This window comes from Gnatocerus cornutus, chromosome 3 (genome assembly GCF_029298725.1).
Source record: "Gnatocerus cornutus isolate USDA-ARS CGAHR chromosome 3, icGnaCorn1.1, whole genome shotgun sequence".
Lineage (NCBI taxonomy): Eukaryota > Metazoa > Arthropoda > Insecta > Coleoptera > Tenebrionidae > Gnatocerus > Gnatocerus cornutus.
Window position 1 is genome coordinate 13500885 of NC_142235.1, and position 20283 is coordinate 13521167.

The window sequence follows — 20283 nt, forward strand, 5'->3', positions numbered from 1 at the left end:
GCAGAACTAGTAGAGTGCGGAGGTTTCAGCAAACAACGTCTGATGTGGGTGTGAAGAAGATTTGGCATTCAAGGTGAAGATAAAGAGAGAGAGAGTGAGAAGTGGAGTGAAGTGTGGCGGCGGAAAAAGGGAAAAAATTTGACTGGTCATTTTTTCGCTCAAAAAACGAAAGACTGCAATGCACGAACAACACAGGAGCTTTTTTTAAAAATTCCAAATTGGTACCATAAAGACGGTACCACCTTCAATCCATTTCAATCTGTCTCTCGAGTCTTCGCTCAACGCGTTTTAACCGTAAAAACAACCCCCGGAACAGTAGAACGCGGTTTTCTCCCAAAAACTCGGAGACTTCAATGCAAGATCAGTCACGAAACTCAATTTCTTTCAGATGATGAAATTCAAAGTCTCCGGCCTTGTGGCCGATCTCATGCCCAACATCAGACTGATCCAAGCCTCCGGACATTTTATGTTAAACTACCATGCAGACAACTCCGGAGCTGTTCACACTCTGAGGCTAGGCTACTGCTGCATCACTCTGCTCTTCATGCTCCTCCAATATTGGTAAGTCGTTTGTTAGTAAATCGTAAGTTGTCATTTTCTTCGTAGTTGCAACTTCATCAACTTAGTTCTTGAGCGAGGAGATGTTAACGATTTGGCTGCTAACACCATCACGGTCTTGTTCTTCACGCATTGTATAACGAAGCTTGTCTACTTTGCGGCGAGGTCAAAACTGTTCTATCGGACTCTGGGGATTTGGAACCAACCCAACAGTCATCCGCTTTTCGTGGAGTCCAATAACCGCTACCATGCGCTGGCGTTGAAGAAGATGCGAAGGTTGTTGTACATCATCATCGTCTGGACATCCTTCAGCGCGATAGGTAAGCGCTTCTTTCGCCTAGACGGTGTTAACATTTCTGCACAGCTTGGACTTCAATTACCTTCGTGGGCGAGAGTGTCCACAACATCAAAGACCCCGAGAATGAGAACCTTACCATCTCTGAACCAATCCCGAGGTTGTTGGTACGGTCATGGTACCCATGGAACGCCATGTCTGGAATGCCCCACATGCTGACTCTTATTTTCCAAGTAAGTTGTTTGGTACGAAAACCAGTGGTGACGAGTCTTCCAGGTCTACTACGTGTTCTTCGCCTTGGCTCACGCCAACCTCTTGGACAGCCTCTTCTGCTCGTGGTTGATCTTCGCCTGCGAGCAACTCCAGCATCTCAAAGAGATCATGAAACCTCTAATGGAACTTTCAGCGACTCTTGACACGTACGTGCCGAAAAGTGCAGACTTGTTCCGAGCTCCAAGCGCAACATCTCAAGACAATCTCATCGAAAACGGTAACACCACCTTTCCCAAAGACTGAACACTGTTGTTATTCTTTGTCTAGACTACAACTCCAAGAATGAAGACCTTAAAGGCGTCTACAGCACCCGCCAAGAACTCGGCGGCCATTTCCGCGGTGGTAACCTCCAGAACTTCGGCGGTGGCGGCGTCGGTCCCAACGGTTTGACGAAGAAACAAGAGTTGATGGTGAGGTCAGCCATCAAGTATTGGGTGGAACGACACAAGCACGTCGTTAGGTGAGAATCAATACTCTTCATTTTTAATGAGCGTGGGAACTGGGGAGGAGACGCCTTACTCGTTTTAAATTCGTTAAAAATTCAAAGAGGTGATTGATTTTTACGGCGGGAGAAATGAATTATAGAAGAATAGAAATGTTCGGCGTAAAGCGTTTTCCGGAGAAATGTAAATATTGACGTGGAGATGTGACCCTGGGAGGGGGAGGAATTTTGTTAAAATTGTGGAGGCGGCCGAACTACTTATTTGGATTAAAAATGTAAACCATAATGGGAGGCCATGATTTTTTTATGGGGAAAATCGTTTGAATAGCTATACGCCATCTTGTTTAAATTTAAATATTTTTGTCGCAGAAGACTAGATTTCCAAATTATTAATTATGATATCAAGTGACACCCGCCATATTGAATCCGCCATTATATCTTTTTTTTCTTTTAGGTTGGTGACAGCGATCGGGGACGCCTACGGCGTGGCCCTCCTCCTCCACATGTTGACCTCAACCATCATGCTGACCCTTCTCGCCTATCAAGCCACGAAGATCACCGGCGTGGACAAATACGCCGCCACCGTCCTCGGCTACCTCCTCTTCGCCCTCGCCCAAGTATTTCACTTCTGTATCTTCGGTAACCGCCTCATCGAAGAAAGCTCTTCGGTGATGGAAGCCGCCTACAGCTGTCACTGGTATGACGGATCCGAAGAAGCGAAAACCTTCGTCCAAATCGTCTGTCAACAATGTCAAAAAGCTATGTCAATCTCTGGTGCTAAGTTCTTCACGATCTCTCTCGATCTCTTCGCTTCGGTGAATCCCCCAATTTTCGATTTAGTTCTTTTTACATTGTCATGTTGCAGGTCCTTGGTGCGGTCGTCACCTACTTCATGGTGTTGGTCCAGTTGAAGTGAAGACCGTCTTTTATGATTTTCGTCAAGTTGGTAGAGGCGCTCACGTTTTCTTTGTCGGTAAAAACATACGACAGTCGGTATGAGTTCCTCTTGACTCGGCGCACGAGATCTTTGTTTTTGTTTTCGACTAGGTTAGGGTAGCACGGGATCACGTGACATTCGTAGATCTCAGACTTTCTAATCAGAATTGTGATAATTATAATTATATCGATGTTATTGTAATTTTGAGGTTAGGTCCGCACCTCCGTTCAACTGTTTTCGACAGAGTGCACCGATCTCAGCATTCATAAGTGTCTTAAAATAATCAAAGGGAGCGTAGCTGAAGACGTTTCGACACTTCAAGTACCTGACGATGGCGGTGATGGCGACTAGCTTAGTGATATTTTTCAAGGGGGGAAACCAACGCTGTAACTAGTTCTAGCTTAAATATTTTACTTATTATAATATACAGTTATACAGAATAAAGTTTGATGTATAAATGTCGTTCCATTCAATGAGCCGACATCTTGCCCCCAACCTTGACGATCGATAATGGCCGCTCTCCCGGACACAGCGCCATCTTCCAGCATCCGGTGCAACAGCGCCGTAAACAATCCTCGTCTACAACATATGATCGAAATTCAAATTTTTCGCTGATTGTGCCAGTACGGTCCTGTGCCGGTTGTTTTCTTACATTGTGTTCACATTTGCTCAAGCAACTTCCTGCGGTTTGACAATCTAAGCAGGCCGGGGGCAGAGGTAAGTCGATTTTATGAGCTTTTTCTTCCAGAGGTGATAAATCACGTTGGCGGATTAATCGAAAATAGTTCGAAGATGTGATCAATCATGATTAGTTCGAACATTCAGGCTTTTTATGTTTAGAATGAATTCGGGGGTGGCGTGGGTGGAAGATAATGCGGTTAATTATTAATGGGGGAAAGTTAGGATACATCGGAAGTTTTAAGGGTTGGTAGTAAAACGGTCTCGGGAGACAAAAGTCGAAATTGCTTTCTATATAAGGAAGTCATGGCCTGCTTTTTAAACATATAGACGCTATAAAATCTAGTGCGCTGGCGATAAAGTTTCTGGGTGGTTTGTGGTTTGAAACAATGAGTTTATTTAGTGCCCGCCATATTGGCAAGAATTTAGATTGTTGTTTATTGTCCGCCATTTTTAATCGGCCATCTTGTATAAAAAATGGTCAACATCAAGAAAAACGTTGCAATAGCTCGAATGGAATAATAGGATCAAAAGTTAAAACAGTCTTTGTTAAAACAACAAAAGATCAAATTTTTAAATCGTCAAATTATTGATAGTTAAAATAATACAAGAACCAAAACAACAAAAAAAAAGAACCTAATCTAAACATAATTGTGTCAGGAGATCAAAGGTTCAATACTAAAAAATATCAATACAAATATCAGCGAATTAAAAAGTTACAGGATCAAATTTTGAAATTCAAATTTTAGGAAAATTTGAAGTCGTAAATATTTACTAAAAAAAGAGCAACAAATAAAATGAATAAAATTCCAAAAAGTTCAATCACAATTTAAAAAATCCGTGGAATTTAAAAATAAAAATGTCAGGAGATCAAAAGATCAAACTGTATAAATGTCAGAGAATCGAAGAGTCAAAAAATTTAATCACTAAACTACCCTAGATAAAAGAAAGTTAAGCCGCGAGTGGAGCAACTTATCGCCAAATAATAACCAAAAGAAAAACATTGCAATTGTTCGAATGAAATAGAAAGATCAAAAGTTAAAACAGTTAAAATATCAAAACGACAAAAGATCAAATTTTCTAATCATCAAAATATTAATAGTTATTAATATAATACAAAAAAAAAAACAGAAAAATAAAAAAAAGTGAGAATGAAAAGATAAAAATGTCATGAGATCAAATGTTCAAGAAGTAAAAAGTGACATTTTAAATTGTACAACAAATTTATCAGTGGATCAAAAAATCAATAGATCAAATTATTACGGATTTTAGAAAAATGTGTCAAAGAAGTAAATATTTAATAAAAAAGAGCAACAGATAAAAAGAACACAATTTCAAAAATTCATTGACAACATTAAAATGTTAAAGGATCAAAATGCCAGGAGATCAAATCGAGAAGCATGAGTACAAACGGTGGAACACTACAAGCGTCAGGTGATCGAAGAGTCAAAAGATCAAATAGTCAAACTACCCCCGATAAAAGAAAATAAAATCGTGAGTAGAGTAACTTGTCGCCATATTGGGTCCGCCATCTTGCACTTGGCAGTTTTTCTAAGATTTTAAATTCCAACTTTGTAAAGAACTTATTCTGGATCGTTGACGGCCGAATAAAAATCCCGACAAAAACTCTCCCAATTTGTATCCCCCTTTTAAGAATTCTACTCTTTCCCCCTCATTGATCCCGAAGTAAAAGTTTTTCGTCTCCCTGTTTGGCCACTTCAGCAAAGCCGTCATCTAGATTTAATCCTCGAAACTTTTAATTCGATGATAAATTTAAAATTTTAATGTTGAGGAAAAAGTTGACATGTTCCGACCCTTTTAAATAATAAAGTTTTAAGTATTCGCCTCTATCTATCAAACCGACGTCCTTAGGGGGTTGTTTTTGACATGCGATAACTTGTTTTCTTTGCAATTTCTCTAATTTTATCCCAACTTCGTTGTACACATTTTTCGAGTTGGAGCAAGTTTATATTCATAATTTACCGAGTTTATTTCATATTTCAGAGTTGGCTTTTCCTAAGTCGTAAAGTCGAGGAGTTTTGAGTTGTTCAATAAAATATACATGTATACATACGTGACGAGATAAAGGGAAGCGAAATGAGGGCGGATTTTTAGTCGACGCACTCAAAGCAAATTACTCTTTAACATACAGCTTTTTTGAGAAATCGTAAATTAATGCCCCTCATTATTTAATGATTTTAAAATACTTTGCGACCCTAATTTATAGCCAACTTCTTCCCTTATCTCTAAAAATATTTACATTCCCACCACTCTTATCTCTTCAGTTCAAATGTCACCACAGCCATTTGATAACTCAGTATGTCATCACCACCGACGCAGTGTGCCATGCAACTAAAGTGTGTCCTTGTGGCCTTCATCCTCTTTTTCACAAAGAGTGCCTTGACTTTCGAAAACTTAACAATAGAATGGACATCTTCGTTCCGAAACAACGCAACGGACGACTTCACCACTCTGACCGTCACAGGAAAAATGGACACTCTGTATAGTGACATGTTCAAGGGCACACCTCTACTATTGTCCTTGAACCTCACCAACGTCAGTCTCAAGAGTATCGAGCCAGGGACGTTTAAAAATTTGCGATTTTTGGAGATTTTGAACTTGGGGAACAACGAGCTCGGGAGGATTCTCAGTGGGACTTTTGTTGACTTACCGTCAGTGACTCACGTGAACTTGTCAGCCAATCATATCACCGACCTTGAAAGTGGGGCGTTTCGAAATATGTCCCGTCTCACTTTTCTCTATTTATCTAACAATAGGATAGAGAGAGTTCGAAGTGGAGTTTTCGGTAAAGTCTCAATGCGCGTTTTGGACTTATCCAACAATGCGATAACAGATCTAGAAGATGGTTTTCTGGGAACTGTAGCCACCGTTAGTGACTTAAATTTGTACTTAAGTCTTAGTAATAACAAATTGTCAGTGGTGGAGTCGCTGAGTCATCCAAACGTTAGTCATCTGTATCTAGCAAACAATTCTATTTCTATCCTAAAAAAAGGGGATTTTTCAAAGTTACCGCGTCTGCAAAATTTAGACTTGAGCTTCAATCAGATCAAGGATCTTCAGAGTGGTGTTTTTGATAACCCCAAATTGGAACATCTAGATTTGGCGCATAACCAAATCAACTTTGTCTCAACCAACGCCTTTGACAACCTCCCTCAGTTGAAGATCCTCAAGATCGACAACAACAAAATCACAAAATGGGACCGCGATTGGTTCCAACAATCTCCTTTCGTTTCCACGATTCTCGCTCAGGATAACCTCATCGAAGAACTCCAATCCGAAGTCTTCCTCAACCACGAAAATTCGTTTTTCTATATCAATCTGGCGAGGAACAAAATTAAGAAGATTGATCGATTTGCTTTCTACGCGTACTGGAGGACGAGATATCTTCATTATCTTAGTTTAAGAGACAATGAGATTGAAGAGTGGAGCAAGGTTTTGTTGAACGACAAAGAAAGGGTTAAAGTTTATGGTCTTGATTTGAGAGGAAATAAACTGAAGTGTTTTGGTGATTTGGTGTTAGATGATATTTTTGGGGGGGTTGAAGTGGTGTGGCTTGAAGAGAATTTGTTTGAGGGGGAGTGTTCTAAAGTTGTACAGAACTACACGGAGAAGCATCAGAATTATAAAACACCCGATCAGGTGGGGGAGGAAATGGGGTACTGAGAAGAATTGTTCTTCCAGCGTCGATGACAGGTCTCTATTTCTTCAGATTATGCACTGTTTGAAGATCTTTAAAGACTCATTCGTGATTCAATTCGATACATAAATCCTCTCAAACTTGACGTAGAGCTCCACAATTTTCACAAATTATGGCCTTCAAATGTGGTTTTCAAAATAAATGAGGTATGATTATATGCGCCAAGTTTAAAAATTGTAAACACATAAATATGTTTTTTACAAATTTTTGAAAATTATTTGTTAAGAAATTTTGATTATCACTTTGAGTGCCTAATTCCGGAACCCCTCAGTAGATAATTATGTAATCTGGTAAAATTGTTCGCGTTAAACTGTTTATTAAGTGCGCCAAATTTGAAAAGGAACAGGCAAATAAAATTTCAACAAATTTAAAAAAACGTTTTTTTCCCAAAATCTTGATGATGACTATATGCATGAGTCTCACAGTCGATAATTACGAAATCAAATGAAATTGTTCCTTTCCAACTGCCGATAAAGTGCGCCAAATTTGAAAATTTTAAACAGAAAAACATATTTTCTGCAAAATTTGAAGAATTTTTGTTTTAAATGTCATTCTGAGTGCCACAATTTCGGAACCTCTCAGTAGATAATTATGAAATCTGGTGAAATTGTTCACACCTAACTGTTGATTAAGTGCGACAAAGTTGAAAATTGAAAACAGCTAAATAAAATTTTTTGAAATTTTGAAAAAACGTTTTTTTTTAAAACCTCGACCATGCAACTCTGGGTGCCGTAATTTCAGTACCCTCTCAGTCGATAATTGCGAAATTTATTGAAATTGTTCCTTTCTACCTGCTTATAAAGTGCGCGAAATTTGAAAATTGTAAACAAGTAAACACATTTTCTGCAAATTAAAAAAAATGTTTAAAAATTTTTGATTATGTCAATCTGAGTGGGATAATTCTGGAATCACTCAATAGATAATTATGAAATCTGGTGAAAATGTTTGCACCCTACTGTTTATTAAGTGCGCCAAATTTGAAAATTGTGAAAATACAATTTCAACAAATTTTGGAAAAACGTTTTTTTCCAAAATCTCGACGATGCAATTTTTTGTGCCGTAATTTCGGTACCCTTAATTACGAAATCAAGTGATATTGATGCTTCCTTACTGCTGATTAAGTGCGCCAAATTTAAAAATTTTAAATAGATAAATACCTACAGTTTCCACAAATTTTGAAACTTTTTTGATTAAGAAATTTTCAATGGCATTGTGAGTGCCATAATTCGAGAAACTACTTAATAGATAATTATGAAATCTGGTGAAATTGTTCGCATCCTACCGTTAATTAAGTGCGCCAAATTTGAAAATTGTAAAAAGACAAATAAAATGTCTACAAATTTTGAAAAAACGTGTCTTTTTAAAACCTCGACCATGCAACTCTGGGTGCCGTAATTTCAGTACCTTCTCAGTCAATAATTGCGAAATTTATTGAAATTGTTTCTTTCTACCTGCTTATAAAGTGCGCGAAATTTGAAAATTGTAAACAAGTAAACACATTTTCTACAAATTAAAAAAAAATGTTTAAAAAATTTTGATTATGTCAATCTGAGTGGCATAATTCTGGAATCACTCAATAGATAATTATGAAATCTGTTAAAAATGTTTGCACCCTACTGTGTATTAAGAGCGCCAAATTTGAAAATTGTGAACAGACAAATACAATTTCAACAAATTTTGGAAAACGTTTTTTCCACAATCTGGACGATGCAATTTTGTGTGCCGTAATTTCGGCACCCTCTTATTAGTCGATAATTACAAAATCAAGTGATATTGATGCTTCCTTACTGCTGATTAAGTGCGCCAAATTTAAAAATTATAAATAGATAAATAGAGTTTCTACAAATTTTGAAACTTTTTGGATTAAGAAATTTTCAATGGCATTGTGAGTGCCATAATTCCAGAAACTACTTAATAGATAATTATGAAATCTGGTGAAATTGTTCGCACCCTACCGTTAATTAAGTGCGCCAAATTTGAAAATTGTAAAAAGACAAATAAAAAGTTTTGCAAAATTTCAAAGTTTTTTAGTTTCAAAAAATCTCCATTTACCAGGTGCAATAATTTCGTAACTATTATTCAACCGATAATTACGAAATCTGATGAAATTCTTGGTTTCTAACAGCTTCTTAAGAGCGTAAAATTTAAAAATTTTGAAATTTTTGGTTGAAAAAAAAATTCATTTCGGTTACTCAACGTGCCTTAATTAGGGTACTTAATTAAGTCTAATTATGAAATTTATTAGTAAAGGTGACATAAACACATTTACCACAGATTTTTATTTTTTTTTTCGACAAAACAAGTCTATTAGAGTAATACAGGGTGTCCCAGAACTCGCGCCCCAGAGAGAAAGGGCTTATGGAGGCAACAATTCTGAACCAAAATTTTGAAACAATAATTTTTTAACTCAAAAAATAACCGAAATAAGACAAAAAATCTGTAGCCAATCCCGAAGCTGAACAGAATTTGAAAATTGGTAACTATGGATACATACTATCATCCATTGGTCAGTTAAACATTAGACTCTCGTTGCCTAGGAAATTGGGATAGCCATTTACTCCACTTCTCGAATAAGCTTTCGGGATTGGTTATTAACTTTTTATCAGTTCTCGAATACTATTAGACTTAGTCAATTTTTGTTTTGAAATTTACCATCTGTATTGTTGTCGGCACCCTCCCTTGCTCTCTGGGGCGCGAGTTCTGGGACAGCCTGTATGTCGCGACCTGAGAACTATAAGGTTCTAACTAACATTTGCATTAAATTGATCAGTGTTTACGTTATCAGTGATATCTCTTCAATTTATTAAGTATTTATTTAAAAAAATGATAGGATCTATTAATATTATTTCGGCTTGTTAAAATATTAAATTACTTCATTTTTATACTTGATAGAAAATGTTTAAAAAAAATCGTAAAACAAACAATTTGAATTTTCACCAAAATCACATTAGAACCTTGTAATTCTCACGTCGCGATGTAATAATAAATCACAGATTGAGAATTATAAACGTTAAAATCAAAAACTTAAATTGTACGATTTCAAATACTAAAAATAATCTCTAAACTAAAAAGGTCAAATAAATCTGAGTTTTTGTTAGGATTGAGATCCTGAGCCACCAGCCCACCAGTTGGAAATTGTCTGCTTTATAGCCACCCGATTGTTAAACGTCCGTCCGATTTAAAAGGAAAACAGCCCAAAAAACTGACTGTGTTATTTTACATTTCGTTAAATACGGATAATAGCCACTTCTTTCTTTTGTCACCTTTTCCCTCGCTTTCCTTCACATGATTCACTTTTCCTCAAAGATCCAATTTAAAGCGAACCTCTCGATCTCAACAGATATCAAGATTTCAGGAGAGCACAGCCCAAGCTAAAATATTTTCCTTTTATAACCTGTGTTGTCGTAAAACGAGCATAACGCGAAATATCGAAAAAGACACAAAAAAATGTAAATTACAAAAGCAGCGTTTAAAGAAAGCACGACGGAAGACGTAATGGAAATTATGTAAATGTAGCGAGTTTTATTGAAGAGAGCCACATTTTACGAAACATGAAAGGTATTTGCGTTGGGAAAACTTTCTGAATTTCTACACGATAAAATAATCTCTTTGGCATAACAACGCGCGGAAGGTTGCTTTATTTGGCTTTTTCTAGATTTTTCCACTCCTGGGAATGCGAATTATTCAAGTGAATTTGTACAAGTTTTCAACGAACGACCTGGGCACTTTGTAGAAGTTCGACTGTATCGTACCCCTAAATCCGGGCTTTCTTTTTTAATAAGAGAGTTGTTTTCGCACCGCAATTTGCGCTCGACTCTTCCATTATCGCCGTTTTTTCGCCTCAATCCGTTCTCAATTGATTCCCTTTGTTCGATTTTATCAATCGAGCTTGGAATAAAAATAAACCTCCACTCGTGACAAACTTCCCGTCTGTCCTCTGGCAAAATACTTCCCATTAAAAACGATCCACTCGTTATCCTTTATTGTGAACATCGGAATCCTTTAATGCCAATTCGAAACAAACATTGAGGGAAGGTTTGTGTTTGAAGGAAAGCATTGTTTCGTGTTGAAGCTTCAGTCGATATCAGAATCGGCACAATGAGATCTCGTATGAGAAAGGGAGGAGAGGATTGATATATTTACAGTCTTGGGGGTGGCGAGGCGAATCGAGGGTTGGCGGGTTGAAAGAGATGAGTTTTTCTGACACTGGAAATTAGCAGTGAGAGATTTTAATTCAAATCGATGGAAGTCGAGATTTATGTATAGGGTGATCCACAATTGTATAGGGTGATCCACAACAAAAGTTTTCTCAAAAAGTACAAATAATGAGAACGAGGGGTAAATAATTGGGGATTTATGGTGTACAAGTACGAGGAGGTACGAAGAAGTATGGGGAAGTACGGGGATAAAGAAATTATTATTAAATTTTTGAAGCAAAAGCAGATAAGAGTTTTTTTTTTTAAAGTATGCGGAATGATTAACCTTTAATTTATACAAAGAATAAATAGTGGTATCATGTATAAATCTGATAAGATTGTTAAACAAAAAAAAGTTTAGTGTAATTTTATTATTATAACGTGACTAACAATAAGAATAATTTATAAGGCGCACAAGTATTTAGGAAAGGCCAGTATAAAAAGAATCTTTGGAAAATCTCTTCATTTAAGATGAAGAATTTGTTAGTGTTGTTTTTAGTTTTTTCTGCGTTGCTAGGTAAGTCTCAGAAATTGAATTTTAACAAAATTTATTTAAAATATTTTTTTTAAGCTTGTTCCGATAGTTTTTTTGTGGGTGGTATATTTAAAATATTTCGTTCTATTTTGCGTTGTTTTGCAAAGCCATTTCTTCGTTTAGAGGAACGATCAAAACCAGCAAGTCAGAAACCTCCGCCACTCCCTGAGCCACAACCAAAACCATCTGAAAATTCACATGTTTCTTCTCCTCATCCATATTCCAGTCGTCCCACAGAACTAATACCAACATTACCTCTTAAGATAACTAAAGGGGTAAAAACAACAGTAAAGACTAGTACCACCAAGACGTCTAGAACAACAGCCTTTTCTGTCCAAGAGGTTTCGTCTGGCTTGAGTACAACACCTCTTGGTCATGAAACCACACCTGCACGCCCTAACAAAACAAAAAAAAGGGAACATTTTGCTAAATCTACTATGCAACTCTGTAATAGTGGAAAAGGCAAAGTCATTGAAATTGTACACAACCTTACAGGACAAGTGAAGATTTGCGTGTGTTTCAACAATACGACAAAACAAACTTATTGGTCAAAACATTATTTAACGTCAGGGCATAGTACAACTGGTCGTTTTAGATTTGATTGGATCAAAGATCTGTATGGAATAAATCCGGATTTGGCCTACAGTGAGCTTGAACTCCAAGGATATAAGGTCCAGAAAGGTCAGCTTACACCCAAAGCTGACTTTACCACGAAAACTAAACAAGAAATGACTTTTTATTATGTTAACTCAGCACCACGGTTGGCGAATCTTAATATAGGTTGGAAAAATCTAGAAAATGATATACGGACATGGGGAATAGAAGCAAAAATTATTACAGGGACAATTGGATCTCAACCTGTCAAGAGCATTATTAACTACCCTAAATATTTCTTTAAAATTGTTGTGCCTGAAAATGGATCTACAAAGATTTATATCGCGAGTAATTCTCAAAATAGTACCATACCTCAGTCTCTATGTTCCATGATTTCCCCTACAACCTATGAGAGTGTCTATCAATGTTATAGTGACACAACTGATTTTAACCAATGGGGATTGATGTCAACAGACTTAAACTTTCAATGAGAATAGAGTATTTTATTTCAGTTGGGATACTTTTTTTTCCAATTTTACTCCTTACAGCACTGTTTTTGAGTCTGTAGTACTCAACTGTTATCAACAATATCAACTGGTTCTTAAAACTTAACCATTCTAGAAAAATGTCTCTACTTCACAGCTTTTGGACAAAAACGATTTGTTAATTTTGCGCCTTTTACGAGTATTCGGTATTGTCATAATGAACAAAGCAAAAAATACAAATTTTAGTAAACCTAAAACGCTCATGGTCGTAACTGACCCATCAATGGTTCACATACTTCTGTTGTCAACAAAAAAAAAATTTAAAAAATTGCTACAACTTTAATTAAATTTTTTTGCGAAGATATTATCTACGAAAATGATATCTAGATTGAACCAAGATTCAGCAATTTAATTGAAATTAAGTTGATCTCGAAACTAATTTGAAGATTGCTGACATTTGATTGGCGGAAAAAGCAAATTAAAAATTTAACTTAGCTTCTGTAAATCCGCCCACAATATTTTATTCATTATTTGTTAAAATATGGTATCTTTTTACAACTCATAGAATGGGTTTACACAATAATTTAATAATCGATGGAATTAATACGCTTGTTATTAAATAATATTACAATGTTTTGTCGCTGTCAACGTTTATCAAATCAACATACACTTAAATTTGAACAAATTTGTTCCAAAAACTATTGCAAAATTGTTTGTCATTTTTATATATGTTAACGCAATTATCATCAAAAATATTTGATATAAAAATTTATCACACATACAGGGCTGCGTTCATAAAAGTCACTCTGTGTAAAGTTTGTGTAAAATGTGACACAAAACCGTTCATAAAGATGCTCAGTGTTTTCTGTCATTCGACTTTGAGCGTTTATAAATACCAGTGCTCGAAGAAAATCGCCAGACTCGTAAAACTTGTAAACAAACCGCATCTCAATATCTGAAATAGTTTCCCAGATATCAAGCATGAATTGTTTTGAACCTTCAAAAATTTGGCCCTCTGACGACAACCCAAAAATTCAAACGACCATAACTCAATTATTTGTTAACGAAAATTGAAAATTCTGTTTTTGAATTCGGCGTGATATTCTGCGTAAAATGAGCTCAGATTTATTGAGTTTGCTTACTAAATAAACGAGGCATTAACCAAAAACTGTTGTGAAGACGTCATTTTAGGATGATTTTCAATCAATGTTTTCAAAATAAAAACGACGTTTAATAGCTTTGAATTATACATCAGTCGAAAGAGGAGTTCGAAATCTATCTACTGGCCAAATTTGAGATCTATCGGACAAATAGTTTACGAGTTATGGCCAAAAATAAAAAAAATGAAAAATTTTCATCGTTTGAGTCGCAATTTTTTTTCGCGAAAAATCGACTATCGAATTTTGGGCTTTTGAGAACATTTTCTAACGTAAAATGAGCCGAGAAAAAGAATGGCGCAAACGGCATCTCAATATCTCAAACAGTTTCCGAGATATTTAACTTTAAAAATTACGAAAAATGAGGAAAAATGAAAATCAACTATCCGAAATTTTGATCGCCCATAACTCAGTTATTTGTTGTCGGATCTGAATTTAAATTCCAGATTTGAAATCTGCGTAAAATTCTGCGTACACTGTAAGTTATCGATGAAATGTGTATTTTTTGTTGCATTTGATTGTCGTCAGGCTCCTCATCTTATGTGTCTTTTAATATCTTATAAAAATCATAAAATTTAGCAAAATTTCTATTCCTATCTTACTTCTTTATTGCGTCAAATTACATAATTATTTAGCCAAAGAAACAAATTTTGAAAAATTTCTATGTCAAAAAAAGTTGTAATTTTCTTAGATTTATCACACTTAAAAATACACCAAAAGAATTAATACGACAAGAATTACGACGACATTTTAATTACCGAATATCACAGTTAACAAAGCAAAACAAATAATTACTCATCTAAAGTAACAATTGTAAGACATTTCGATGATAAAAAGATTGCAACTGCATTTTGCGTCTCAGGATAAGTTTGGTGTAGAAGCGAAAATGTCTCTTCCACACTATTTCGTCTTCTTCATTCTTCTATTTTTTTTTGGTAATACGTATAATACCTACTTGAAAACTCTGAATTACTATTTTATTTTTTTTAAGATGACTCTTTAGGTTGTGCCCCTTCTAAGAAGCATAGTTGCAACAAACCCATTGCCCAATCCAGTGATAATGTATTTATTACTAACATGCCATGCAATCAAGACCTTGGCTATATACTCTACATTGGGATCTACAACAACTTTTGCCAATTTGTTCCAAAAATTCAAGTTTGTTTGGAACACAACACTTGCAGAACTTTTTGGACGAAACACATTTTGAGGCCACCAGGTTATACAAATCCGTCAACAGCAGTCAACAGCACTGGGTGGTCCAAACAATTTTTTACGTGTGTAGATCCAGAAACGATTTACCAAGATGTTGACATCGACATAGGCCATTTAACACCAACAGCTGATTTCTGGTCGAGTATTGAAAGAGAAATGACGTTCTACTATATCAATGCTGCGCCTCAGTCCATAACACTGTCCACTAGTTGGAGGAGTCTAGAAGAATCCATTCGAAGGAAGTATTCTCAAGAAAACATAAAAGTGATTACTGGAAGTGGAGGAGTCCTACGCACTCTTAATTTGCCTGACAATTACACTTATCCAGAATATTTTTTCAAAATAACTATTGATGCTCAAGGGGCCAGCCAAGTTTTTATTGGGAATAACAATCAGACGGCAGAGGAACCATCATTCTGCAGTCGTATTCCCTGTCTGGAATCCTGGAATTCAGTTTACTGTTGTTATCTGGATAATCAATTATTGGAAACATTAGGGCTGGACATTGGTGATCTATATGGTTATTGGACCATGTTGAACTAAATAGTTTCAATTCAATAAAATTGAAATTGTTTCAAAATTTTGAGTTTCCAAATTTAGAAACTTGCTTTGTAGATCAAAATTAGTAGAGTATAGTATAGTGCATAGTTGTCCAAATATACATAAAAAAGTCGAATTTTAATTTTTTACTTCAAAATTTGCTAATTCCCAAAATTTCTCATGGCGAAAAATTCAAATTCCTCTCATTTTTAACTTTGTAAACGCAACTGCAGACACACTTCCAGTTTGCCACTTTCCCCAGTAAATTTAATTAAAACTGCGCCCCTGCAAATTTGTCCTTAAAATTTTTCATTCGGATGCTTTTCCACATCCCAATATTTCCCCAAAATATTTATTTTTGCCACTGCACACGAAATTAACAAACTCCGTTTTCCATACACCTCGAAACTTTTCCCCATCTCTTTTCGACACCACCACCCCCAATTCCATCTCCCTCCACTACCATATTCGAACCTCCACGTTCAAACATTCAGTATCGCACCGCTCGTCTTCCGACCGCCAGCTCTTCGTCCGTCACAAAGTTCCGATCACGTGCCGCCCCCAACTCCAAACAAACAAAACTCGGCGATATATAAACCAACTTCTGGAAGTTATTGTTCATCTATCAAAAATACAGCGCCCTTGGGAGCTTTTAAAATAACTTTTTCAAATGAAGGACGAAAAAATATTGCTTGCCGTGGAGGCGGCGCGTTAAATAACACTTTTGGGGGTGTTATCAGGGTTAATCTTCATGTGAGTGGACTCTAAAAAAGCAAAGTGGCTGAGGTAAATGAGACTGCGATTACGCCGAATTCCAAACGGCATTTAGGTGAGTTTTTTGGAATTTCCGGCGGCAAACGCATTAAATTCCAATCGAAGCGAGATTGGAGGTGTCACTGAATTTTTTGTCCGCGACTGTACATGCATCAATGTACACTTTATACCGTCCTACATTAACTCATTTATTTTTAAGCACTCCGCGCTTTTACCTAATTTTTCTTTCCACTTCGGGTAAAAAATTAAAAAAACACTTCTCTTACTTTAAATGTTTTCAGGCTGATGAAGCTCAATGAAGCCTCGTTTTAATTATTTCTCTCTGATATTTTGTTACACAAATGTTTAACAGAATAAACAAACTGTTATAAATATGGTGGACGCGCCGGGATTGCTTTTCCAGGTTATTTGTATCTAATTTCTCTAAACAAGTCTCAATTTCCCTTTTTTTTGGAGTTGGTGTTAAGTTTGAGTAATCAATTTGCTTAAATAAACAACTGATAAAAATGGTGGAGGCGCCAGGCAAAAAAGTTTGACAAAGTGAAGCTTGTTTAGTTAGAAATTATTCAGTTCTCTTCGCGCTTAGGTTTGAAAACTCTTGTTTTTAAAAGTAGAGTCAAATATCGACTAATTATAAAGACAGCAATATTGCTTTAATTAAGAATGTGAGAATCAAGCTAATTTACCGATTTTTAGTAAAACTGGTTTAATATAATTGTAGCTTATTAATTAAAAGAACACTTAATTTGCGACGATTGTAGGTATAATATAACTTTTGGTTAACCGGATTTTTTGCACTTTGATTAGACTTTATAAATTTGTACAGATATTATTATATGGACTAGCTAGAACTAATTAATTATTAACTAATCGGTTCTATTCAGTATTTTTTTACCAAAAATTTCACTACAAAAAAGAATTGTAATTTGCTTTCCAAAGTCAAATCTTAGTTGTTATAACTAATCAATAATAATCAATTACAGCCAAGATTTACAATGATCCATTGCTAATGTAATGTTTTTTCTTTCATTTTAACAGTTTTTACTTGAATTTTTACTAATAGTAAAGTGATCAAATTAAATTATTTGCTCCCAGAAACCGACTTCGCAGCAATTTGACAAAATTAAGTCGAGCGAGTAATTAACAAAGTGAAACAATTTATGAAGAGTGCACGCAATTTCAATTCTTCATAGATTTTAAGAATAGTCTTATTATAATTGAACGTAATTTTAATGAATTGGCCGTTTTTAACAATTTTTCTGTACGGGTATCAGTTCATTTTTTTATGGAGTTTGTGTTAAGTTTGAACAATTAATTTGCTTAAATAAACAACAGATAAAAATGGTGGAAGCGCCAGGCAAAAAAGTTTACCAAAACTGGAGCTTGTTTACATAATCATTTTTTTTGCGCCTCGGTTTGTTACGTCTTGTTTTAAAAGTGGAGTCAATACAGCTCGAACTGGTACTAATTTAAATTAATTATGATTAGTTTTAATTTGTAGTAAATACAATTTTATATCTTCTTAATTTTGAGCAGTACTAAATGTTGTTAGTTAAATCTAATTGCTACTTACTAATTTTATAAAGCACAAATTCACTGCAGTACAAAACCACTTTATATCTCGATTTGTTTGTAACAAAATTTTTTGAAAATTATTTCTTGTTTTCACTTTAATTTGGGCTAATTTATTAAGACAAATTATAAAATAATTGTTCAACATGAAGATTTAATTTTAACGTAAAGATTTCGTCTAATTAGGACCAATTAAAGATTAAGATTAATTTTCGTGGACTAAAATTCTAAATATCTGGTTTTAAGTAAAATAATTTTACTAATTTTTAAAAATAATTAGGTATGTTACTTTGCCAGCAAGACAAATAATTGCTTTAATTATTAATTTTATAAAGCACAAATTTACTGCAGTACTAAACCACTTTATGTCTCGAATTGTCTGTAACAAAATTTTTTGAAAATTGTTTCTTGTTTTTACTTCAATTTGGGCTAATTAATTAAGACAAATTATAAAATAATTGTTCAACATGAATATTTAATTTTAACGTAAAGATTTCGTCTAATTAGGGCCAATTAAAGATTAAGATTAATTTTTGTGGACTGAAATTCTAAATATCTAGTATTAAATAAAATAATTTGACTAATTTTTAAAAATAATTAGATATGTTACTTTGCCAGCAAGACAAATAATTGCTTTAATTATTAATTTTATAAAGCACAAATTTACTGCAGTACTAAACCACTTTATCTCTCGATTTGTCTGTAACAAAATTTTTTGAAAATTGTTTCATGTTTTTACTTTAATTTGGGCTAATTAATTAAGACAAATTATAAAAGAATTGTTCAACATGAAGATTTAATTTTAACATAAAGATTTCGACTAATTAGGACCAATTAAAGATTAAAATTAATTTTCGTGGACTAAAATTCTAAATATCTGGTACTAAATAAAATAATTTTACTAATTTTTAAAAATTATTAGATAGGTTACTTTGCCATCAAGACAAATAATTGTTTTAATTATGTGAAAATTAAGCTAATTTTCCGTATTTGTTTTCATGCATCGACTTTTAAAATTTGGAGTTTTAATAAAAGTGATTCGTTATAATTGTAGCTAATTAATTAAAAAATAACGAATTTGCGACTCGATCGTACAATATAAACTCTAGTTGACCGGGTTTTTGGGCACCTTTATTAAACTTAACCTCATTTTGTTTTTATACATGGACTAATTTGAACTAATTATAAATTGATGAATTTTATCTTATAAATTTTTACAAGAAATACCACTACAAAGAAAGAACAGCAAATTGTTTTTCAAAACCAAGTCTCAGCTGTTATTATTAATAATGAATTAATCAATTAAGGCTAAAATTGCAGTAATCCATTTCCTTTAACTTGCATTTTGATGATTTTTACTTCAATTTGAATAGTAGTAAATGATCAAAATTTTAAACTATTAGCTTTCAGAAATTGTTTTTACCGCAATTTTGAGCAATTACGAGTCATTAACAAATTAAAGCTGTTTTCCACAGATTTTGAAAATAGTCGTATTTAAGTTGTACGTACGAATTGGTTTCTAATTCTTTAAAATTATGACCGATCACTGTAGGTCATAATTTTAAAAAAAAATTGATACTTGAACTCCTTTCAGAAATCACACCGCATTTGGTTTTACGTTAATTTGGACTAATTTGTCATTTAATTAGTTGATTTTCGTCACAAAAAAATTTAATTTGAATAATGGTTTGAACTTTTTACTAGAAGTTTTACTAGAATTTCTAAGTGTAGATAATTTTACGTAATTAGTAAAAATTTGCTCCTAAAATCGCAACATCTAGGGCGTTTTTGTTACTATTAATTGATTATTGTCGTCTTGTTATAAAAAGTGGACTTAAAATAGCACTTTATAGCCGCTTTTGGGGAAATAATAAAACCTCCATATTTACTTTTTCTAACCATGTGATCGACATTAATTTTGTTAAAGGTAGTTTGGCACGTTATCTAATTTTTTACGACAGCTATAAACGTAAAAGAAAAAGGTTTTTTACTCCTATTTTTCACGAAATGTCACCAAATTATGGATAGGGTCATAAAAAATCCCTAATATGACCAATAAACACTAAAGAAAAAAAGGCGAGCAAAATATGCAAAGCCATAAAAAATAGAGAAATTGACAGATTTGACATTAGTGTGGTTAGGACAACAGTGCTGCCAACCCATTTCAAATTCCAAAGGCGGGAAATTAAAACTTTTCCTTGGCTGTTTACGCATCCTTCTCATTTGCATATTTACAACATTTCCTCCATAATTCCGTGGAACAATACCATCAAAATTCAGAGGTCGATTTGTGGCAGCTAACCACACTTCAAGC

General features: G+C 34.5%; 2 protein-coding genes across 2 annotated transcripts; both read left to right on the top strand.

Annotated features, from left to right (window-relative positions):
* On the top strand, positions 1-2963 carry Orco (odorant receptor co-receptor). The gene is made up of 8 exons (XM_088033450.1): positions 1-73; positions 389-561; positions 607-878; positions 923-1086; positions 1130-1343; positions 1394-1586; positions 2023-2383; positions 2434-2963. The coding sequence occupies exons 2-8, from the start codon at positions 389-391 to the stop codon at positions 2482-2484; spliced, it is 1428 nt and encodes a 475-aa protein (XP_087889576.1). The 5' UTR covers positions 1-73; the 3' UTR covers positions 2485-2963.
* A 2539-nt stretch (positions 2964-5502) lies between these two features.
* LOC148177183 (uncharacterized) lies at positions 5503-6927 on the top strand. The gene has a single exon (XM_088033267.1). It carries the CDS (start codon positions 5503-5505, stop codon positions 6865-6867), a length of 1365 nt encoding a protein of 454 aa, XP_087889393.1. The 3' UTR covers positions 6868-6927.
* Positions 6928-20283: the final 13356 nt, after the last annotated feature.